Source organism: Neomonachus schauinslandi, chromosome 9 (assembly GCF_002201575.2).
Source record: "Neomonachus schauinslandi chromosome 9, ASM220157v2, whole genome shotgun sequence".
Classification (NCBI taxonomy): domain Eukaryota; kingdom Metazoa; phylum Chordata; class Mammalia; order Carnivora; family Phocidae; genus Neomonachus; species Neomonachus schauinslandi.
In genome coordinates this window covers 40,279,846-40,289,118 of record NC_058411.1, presented here as the reverse complement: position 1 = coordinate 40,289,118, position 9,273 = coordinate 40,279,846, and the positions used below count along the sequence as shown (strand labels likewise).

General features: G+C 38.6%; 1 protein-coding gene across 1 annotated transcript; it reads left to right on the top strand.

Moving 5' to 3' along the window:
- Positions 1 to 732: 732 nt before the first annotated feature.
- Positions 733 to 8,052, top strand: LOC110590577 (60S ribosomal protein L24-like). Its single transcript, XM_044918097.1, has 2 exons — positions 733 to 849; positions 7,726 to 8,052. The coding sequence occupies exons 1-2, from the start codon at positions 733 to 735 to the stop codon at positions 8,050 to 8,052; spliced, it is 444 nt and encodes a 147-aa protein (XP_044774032.1).
- The last annotated feature ends 1,221 nt before the right edge of the window (positions 8,053 to 9,273 follow it).

Sequence of the window (9,273 nt, the reverse complement as noted above, 5' to 3'; positions counted from 1 at the left end):
GATCTATGCTAAAGACAAAAGAGAAATGAGGCTCTCTATCCTACTGTCTCAAAATAAGCACAGGCAAATCTGTTGGAGAAATTCATCATTTTAAAATGCAGAGGGATGTGAAAATAAGCATAAATAGATAACTGTGAATGCAGAGAGGTTATATGCCTTTGGCACAAATTCTTCATTAGATTGGAATTAGACTAGACGCTAAGAGGAATCAAGATGTTATATATGCCCTATCTCCAAAAGTTAATTATAATTTTAAAATAATTCAGTGGAGTGGCTAAGATTATAGGCTTTTGAGGCAGGCTGCCTGAGTTGGAATCTCAGCTGCACTATTAATTAGGCATGTGATTCAGAACACCTTACTTCATTCACTGTGATTTTGCTTCTGCATCTGGAATAGGGAGTTCCAGTTATCTATGGCTGTATAACAGATCACCTCAACAGCTAGTGGCCTAAAGCAACAACCATTTTATTCAATCTAATGACTTTGTGAGTCAGTAAGTTAGACAGGGTTCTACTGGCAATTCTTCTGCTCCGTGTGGCATTGACTGGGTCATTTGGTGGTATTCAGTTGGCAGCTGCTCTGGTCTAGAGGGTCCAAGAAGAATTCCCTTAGGGTCTGGCACTTTGATGGGACCAGAAGGAAGACTGGGCTCAGCTGTGCCCTTCTCCCTCTCCAAATGGGCTCAGAGCCTCTCCAGGTGGTATCTCCTGCAGGGTGGTTGGCTTCTCACAATGGCAGCCCTGGGCTCTGAAAGGGAGTTTACAGGAGGTGGGAATGGGCAACTCTTGACCTCACCTCTCAATGGGAGGAGTGTCAAAGAATTTGTGGGCCTTATAAATCAACCACAGGTAGTGATTACAATAGTTCTAATCTGAAAAGTAATTGAGAGGATTAAGTAAGACAGTATATATAAAGTGCTCAACAGCATCCATCACAAACTAAATGTTCCATAAGTGTTTGATGTTATAACATGTCCCTCGCTATACTATTTTATTGATATTTATAAAATTTATAAAATATGTGTATTATCTGATATGTACACAGGCTATAGATATGTATAAATTACATGTTTAATTATATTTATATAATTACCAAAATGGTGGCTGATGTGGATATTAACAATCCTTAGGTTATTTCTGTATCTTAGTATTTGCATGGTGAATCACTTTACTTATGGTGGGAAATAAAAGGATCCCTGTTGGGGCACCTGGGTGGCTCAGTCGTTAAGCGTCTGCCTTCGGCTCAGGTCATGATCTCAGGGTCCTGGGATCGAGCCCTGCATCGGGCTCCCTGCTCAGCCAGGAGCCTGCTTCTCCCTCTTCCACTCCTCCTGCTTGTGTTTCCTCTCTAGCTGTCTCTCTCTCTGTGTCAAATAAATAAATCTTTAAAATAAATAAATAAATAAATAAAAATAAAAGGATCCCTGCAGGAAGAGTTCTTTTACTTAGTTGTTACCTTTTAAATGCAACTAAATGTAACTAAACAGGAGAGCAACTGATCTGCCCTGTGCGTTGATTTCTGAGTAGCTGGTGGCAGGGACACTCAGCCCATTAGCCTTTAAGAGAAGAGCCAGAACATCAGGCAGTATGTTTCACAGGGATCAGAGAATGCTGGTAGTAGTATTTTACTGTAGGAATTATTTTACAGTTTTGTGCTTTCAGGTCTCAACTTTAAGAAGATGCAATGTAATCAGTTATTAGAGAGCAAGCTTCCATGGCCAAAGAACGGGAGAAAGAAGGTGGTGGTCACCTAAGAGAAATATTTTCAAATAACGAAACAGGATCACGTGTGAAAAGGTTAATGTGACAAATGTGCCACAGTATTATATGGGGGTGAATGATCTAGAAAAGAAATGGAAAATCTTGTACATAGAAATAGCAGGGACAGCCTACACTTAAAAGAAAAAGTATCAGACCAGAGAATCCGGACATTCAAAAAACCTTAAGAGGTTTCAGAAAGAAAAACCTCACTTCAGCAGAGACTCTCTGCAGAACGTGTTACATTACATAGCTGTTAGCATAATGTTTCAGCACAGGAGATAGAACACTTGCTATCAGAAGGGGAGGGTAAGGAAGAAACTCAGTCAGGTTTAGGCAACAACTACACAAGGATACAGTTCTTTTTAAAGTTGAAACCTGAGAGCACCAAACTAAGAAGTCAAACTAAGAAGTAATTCTCCATTCTTCACACCTAGCTCATCCACATGAATTTGACTTACTATACCATGCTGACATGAAAGCCAGTATCATCCTAGTAAAAAAGGCACAGAAAAGTTGTGGGTTACAGGTTATGGACTTGGCAGGCCCATGAACCATCCACACTCTGTGTCCTGCCAAGTAAGATGACTGGTCGTCCATCCCCTCTGTCTTCCCTGAGGTCCTACCTGATTTTTGGGACTTGTTTGTTCTCTTGCATTTGCTCCTGGTGTTCGTTGCATAGTAGAACTTCATTTCTATCCACTGTGTTCATGAGCTGATTGCCTTCATTCATTTTATTTTTCAGTTGGGTTGTCAGGTTTTCTCCTGATTTGCACGAACTCTTTGTGAATTAAGGAAACTGGCCCTTTTTTTATCTGTTGAAAATATATTTCTGGTTTGTTGTTATTTGACTTTATGATAGGTTTTTTTCTAAACAGGCGTTTGGATGAATTTGAAATCATAAGCATTTTAATTTCCTTTATGGTATTGAGGCTTTCTATGTATTACCCAGAAATCATTTCTTATTCTAAGATTATAAATTCATCTATGCCTTCTTCCATTCCTATACTAAGTTGATTTTTTTAAAAATCACTGATTAATTTTATAGTTTTAGTTTAAAAATCTCAGATTAATTTGGATTTACTTGGTAAAAAGAATGAGGAAGGCATTTATCTTTTGGCATTTATCTGGTAGGCTAGTTTTGCATTGTGATTCACAGGTTAATTCATTTTTCTCATTTTGATTTGAATATGTTAAATTCCCACATGAATTAGAGTCTATTTCTGGATTCTCTATTCTATCCTTTGATCTTCTCATTTCCTCTTCAGCACCAAACTGTTTTTAATTATCGTAGTTCCATAATACATTTTATCTGGTAGGGCTCATCCCCCTCATTGCTTTCCTATATATAAACAAGATCAAGTAAGACAAAATAATGGAAGAAAAGTTCCCATTTATAATATTAATATAAAAAAGAATTTTGGGACAAACCTAAGAAATGTGCAGACCCAAATAAAGAAAAGAAATTTTAATTATACCGAGAACATAAGAAAAAAACCTAAAGATGTGCCTTTATCTTGGATATGAAGGCTCAGCAGTGTGAAAACTCTGTGTTCTCCCTCAACAAATACATAAATTTAATACGATGCCAATTACAATACAAGATTTTGTGGAAAACTTAACAAAATGGTGCTGACACTTCCCTAGAGGAACAAACATTCAAGAATGGAGAAAACTCCTCTTTATTTTTATAACCTCATTATTTTTCTCCATTCTCCTCCTTTGGGTCCTTTAAACATTTGCAGAACTGACTCCCACTTGTGGTTGAATGACAACAAACGTTACAGAGGTCTGATAATACCATTAACGGCTAGCTGACTGTGTGATGGACGGTTCTAGGTGCTGGGTCCTGTTCTGAGTGGTATTTGGATGAAATGTTCACCATCTCATTTCATCCTCACAACAACCTGATCAGGCTAGTGTCCTCATTTTACAGATAGGTAAACCAGGCATAGAGAGGTTAATTAACTTATGCAAGTTTCCCTAAGTTAACCCTATCATGTGTTTAACCCTAATCCTGGGTGTTTAACCACTGTACCATTTCACCTTCCTCTGGGTAAATAATAAAAAGGAACAATCCCTCCCACTCCCAGCCCCATTTCCCAGACTCTGTTGTGTAGCTGGTCATTTATGTACATATAATCATCTAAAATAATCTCATAAAGTAGGACATTTTAAGATACACAGTGTTTTGCACTTTATCACTAAACTCCATAGAAAGGGTTTCTCCATGTGAGCACATAGAGAATCATTATATTCTTTTTAGCAGTCTCTCAGGATATACAGGTACTGTAATTTATTTAGCTAACTACCCTTTATCGATGGGCATTTAGGATGTGACCACAAATTATTACTATGTTTCCTCTTTCCTCAAGCAGCTATTGTTCACCCTCATTATTTCATTGTAGAGCTTGTTTCAGTCTTGTCTCATACTTCATTGAGGGCAGGAGGCTGGACATTCTCAGTTGTCTTATTAAGAACCCAGCAGTAAGTCTGCTAGACCCAGGAGTCCTTTCCCATCAATAAACAACTCAACAGCACAGCTCACTTTTTGAGCCGTATTTGTTAAATAAATTATTTGAGAGTTGTCTTTTTTTTTTAATTGATTCTCAAACATGAGTCCACATCTCTGTGCATTTTTCCCCTTGAAATAGTTCCTCAGACATCTTCTGTACTACCTGCAGTTTCTCTTTCAGTGCTGATTGCTGGTTTTTATCTTCCAAGGTTATCATAAATAATTAATCATCAATCATGAACATTTATTGATGAGCCAGGCCCCATGTTAAAAGGCTCATACGTGTCATTTCATTTTACTCCTCATTTTTTATCATCTCTAGTCCAGACTAGCAAATGTAATAGAAGTATAAAAATCTCCCTTTTATCCAGTTTGATACATAAAGACAAACTGAGACACAGAGAGTTAAGAAATCTCCTTTAAAAAAGAAAAAAAAGAGGAAGAAAATTGCCTCTAAGACATGGGGCTGGGAAGCCTATGTGTCTAACTTTTAAACCCAGTTTCTTCACTTCTCTCCAATTTTATTGCCTCTCACCTTTCTCTCTGATCTTTGAACGCTAAAATCTTTGCAGAAGATATTTCGCTCTTTCTTGATCTCCTTTTTCTTCTCTCATTACCTTGACTTTGTCTCCGATTTTTTAATTTGTTCATTTATTTGTTTTTCGGCTCCAGTTTCTGTCCTTTCCCCTTTTTTCTGTGCATTTCATTAGCCATTGCCACAGCTGGGCGCATTTATTTGTTTTTAAAAAAGACTTTGGCTTTCTTCCTTCCTTTGAGTTTTCTTTGTATCATTTTTTAAATATGTCCTGCCATTCTCTTATCCTTTCCAAAGCCAGGAGGGCTTTCATCAGCTTGATCATTCTTCTTACATATTTATTTCTTCTTGTTTGAAGATAATTTGATCGTCTGCCATATACCTCTGTAAAATATCCCTCATTTTGATAAATTATTTTCAGTTATTTCCCTATCATTAATAAAGTAGCTTTATTCCTTTTATGGTTCTTAAGCTTCCTTGGCTCAGTGCCTTTTGGGGGGAACCGTTAGCATGTGTGCTAAATGAGTAACCTTTAAGTTATCCCTTCTTACTGAGGGATTCTAAATGTTTGGATTTGGGGGCCACTTTGATTTACCACTTTGATTACCACTTTACCAAAATCTCATTTGAAATTCCTTCTTGCTGCTGCGGCTCTTAGTATTATATGTAGGAAATGAGAGTCGAGGCCTCTCTCTCTCCTTCCCCCTTTCCAATTCATCCTCATGACCATGCATATTCCCACAAAAATCCTACTTTTTCAGCTTCCAGATTGTATGCTTAAAAAGAAGAAAAAATAAATAAATCTGCCCTCCAGTTTCATTCCCCTTCTGCATTGACTAGAATGGTGGAGCCCTTGTTCTAGGCCTTTCATTTACAGCACATTTTCATATTTATATTTATCCCTGCTTTCTCATCCTATCCTTTACGTTATTGGGAGGTCGTGTCATACACTGGAAAAGACCAAAGCTTTGGAGCAAGGCAGAACTGGTTTTGAATCCCGTTCTACCATTTACTCTCCAATGTGACCCTAAATTACTGAATGTCTTCCAACCTAATTTTTCATCTTAGTGGTAAGGGAATTTACTCTGTGGTGGTTGTAAGGAGGAGAGGAAATGAAGACAAAAGGCATAGCACAATGCCTGGATACAGCAGATGCTCTATAAATGAGAGCTGCTGTTATTAGTGTTGTCATGAGGATTTGCTACTAATGGCCTTTGGCATTTACATTCTATAGCTTGGATTTGATTAGTTGGACTTTCCGATTTTTGTTCCTTTAGGTGGTTTTTTGCATTTTCTCTGTCCTTTTTTTTATTCCCTCTTTGATTCTTTGCATCTTATTTTTCACCTGTCAGGTTATTTTTTTTTAAGCCACTTTATTGACGTATCATTGACTTACAAAAAACTACACATATTTGATATGTACAACCTGATGAATTTAGTGATAAGTTCACACCCATGAAACTGTCACCACAATCTATGCCATGAACATATCCATCACCTCTAAAAGTTTCCTCCTGCCCTTTTTCTTATGCTTATTGTTGTCCTGGTCATTTTGTGATAAGAACACTTAACATAAGATCTACCCTCAGCAAATGTTTATGGCTTACTTCTTTCCATCCACTATGATCATGTAAATTTTCCTGAACTTGTCCTTCTATTACTTTTTCTGGATGCTTCCTTTATTTCCTTTTTTGTGGATATTTTATGTTCACTATACGGGAGTAGCAGGAATGTACTCCCAATAAGAAAATAATCAGACTAAAAGAAATTTTCCGAAACACCAACAATTGAATGAACAATGAGACCATGCATACCTGCTTTGGAAGGCCACCAAAATGTGCACAGAAATGATCTGAAGGGAAGCTGGTCAGTAGTGTGATTCCAAGAGAATTATAAGAGAACACTTAAACTGTGTTGCTCCCTGTATGGAAAAAGACCATGAATAGAAGGTGGCGAGTGGTCAGCCTAAAAGAATGTTTCTCAAAATGTCGTCCATGGACCTCTATGACAGAGAAAGTAAATTTTCTGGACCTGACTTCATATCTACAAGTCAGAATTAAATAGGTTCTGCTGTGGTAACAAACAACCCCCAAATTTTCATGGCTAATACGACAGAAGTTTATTTCTTGGTAATCCAAACTCAGACACATGCCTGGCAACTCTCCAGAGCAGCCTACTTCCATTCAGTGACTCACTGGTCCAAGTTGCTTTAACCCTGGGGCCCCTCCATCTCAAATGAGGGCTCCACACTTGTGGCAGCAGCAGAAGAGGGATGAATGGAGAAAACTAGGAAAAAACTAGAGTTTCTCACTGCCTCTGTCTAAATGAGTGGCACGTGTCAGTTTCTGATGACGTTTTATTGTCTAGAACAACTCATGTAGACCTGCCCAAATCCAGGGGAGTTAGTAAGTATAGTGTTCCTTATGCCAGGAAGGAGGGTAGAATTAGATATGTGGGCAAGCACCAGTAATGTCTTCAACCCCTACTGAATTGAACCTTAATGTGTGTGTGAATTGAGGGGGAGGAAATCTGTGTTTAAACAAGCTCCCTCACAAAAGGGAACTCTTATACACTGTTGGAAATATAAACTGGTGCAGCCAGTATGGAAAATAGTATGGAGGTTCCTCAAAAAATTAAAAATAGAAATACCATATGATCTAGCAATCCCACTCTGGGCACATATCCAAATGAAATGAAATCAAGATTTTGAAGAGATATTTGCACTTCTGTGTTCATTGCAGCATTATTCATAATAGCCAAGATATGGAAACAACCTAAGCATCTGTCTATGGATGAGGGGATAAAGATGTGAGATCTAAATATATCTCACCCCAGACAAAGCAGGTACTACGCCAGGACTGATGGGAAGGTTTTCCAATTTCTTAATGCAAAATGCAAGTTGGCGTTCCTTTCCAAGAGGAATCCTCAGCTGATAAACTGGACCATCCTCTACAGAAGAAACCACAAAAAGGGACAGTCGGAAAAAGTTCAAAAGCAAAGAACCTGCTGTGCAGTCAAATTCCAGAAGGCCATCACTGGTGCATCTCTTGCTGATATAATGGCCAAGAGGAATCAGAAAACTGGAGTTAGGAAGGCACAACGAGAACCAGCCATCAGGGCTGCCAAGGAAGCAAAAAGGGCTAAGCAAGTGTCTAAAAAGACAGCAATGGCTGCTGCTAAGTTTCCTATGAAGGCAGCCCCTAAGCCAGAGACTGTGAAGCCTGTGAAGGTTTCTGCATCCTGAGCTGGTGGAGAACACTAAGTTGGTGGATCAGATTTTTAAATAAACATCTGACTATAACAACAACAACAACAAAAATGTCCGGGGAGATACACACACAAACACACAGAAACACGCACACACACACACACACACACACACGGTGGGATATTATTCAGCCATGAAAAAAAACCCTGCCATTAGTGACAATATGAATGAAACTTGAGGGTATTATGCTAAGTGAAATAAATCAAATAGAAAAATAAATACTCTATCATCTCACTTATATGTGGAGTCTGAAAAAGCCAAACTCATAGAAACAGAAAGTAGAATGGTGGTTACCGGGGGCTGGGGGAGAGGGGAAGTGGGAAGATATTGGTCAAAGGGTACAAACTTCCAGTTATAAAGTGAATAAGTTCTGGGGATCTAAGTACAGCATGGGATTATAGTTAGCAATACTGAATTATATACGTGAAAATTGCCAAGAGAATAGATCTTAATTGTTCTCACCAAAAAAAAAAAGAAATAGTAATTATGTGAAGTAATGGAGTTCTTAACCAACTTTATGGTGGTAATCATTTTGCAATATATAAGTTTATCAAATCAACATACTGTACACCTTAAAATACACAATGTTACTGGGGCGCCAGTTCGGTTGGGAGAGCATGCAATTCTTAATCTCAGGGTGGTGGGTTCAAGCCCTATGTTGGGTGTGGAGCCTACTTAAAAAAAAAGTATACAGGGCGCCTGGGTGGCTCAGTTGGTTAAGCGACTGCCTTCGGCTCAGGTCATGATCCTGGAGTCCCTGGATCGAGTCCCGCATCAGGCTCCCTGCTCGGCAGGGAGCCTGCTTCTCCCTCTGACCCTCCCCCCTCTCATGTGCTCTCTCTCTCTCATTCTCTCTGTCTCAAATAAATAAAATCTTTAAAAAAAAAAAAAAAAAAAAAGTATACAATGTTATATCTCAATTATATCCTAAAAAATCAAATAAACAAGATCCCCAGGTGATACTAAATGTTGAAAACCAGTTATCTAGAGGACTGAACATGAAAACCCCAGGGGCCTGAAGTTGGCGGTGCCCATTAAGGACTATCCAAGGCAGACATGACTGTATATGACTTGTGTGTGGGAAACGTCCTGATGCAGTGGGAGCCGCCATGTACACTACAATGTGGCTACGTGGCTTCGTGAAGAGTCACAAAACAGAAAGGTCCACAGACCACATTATGACACTCTAATAACCTG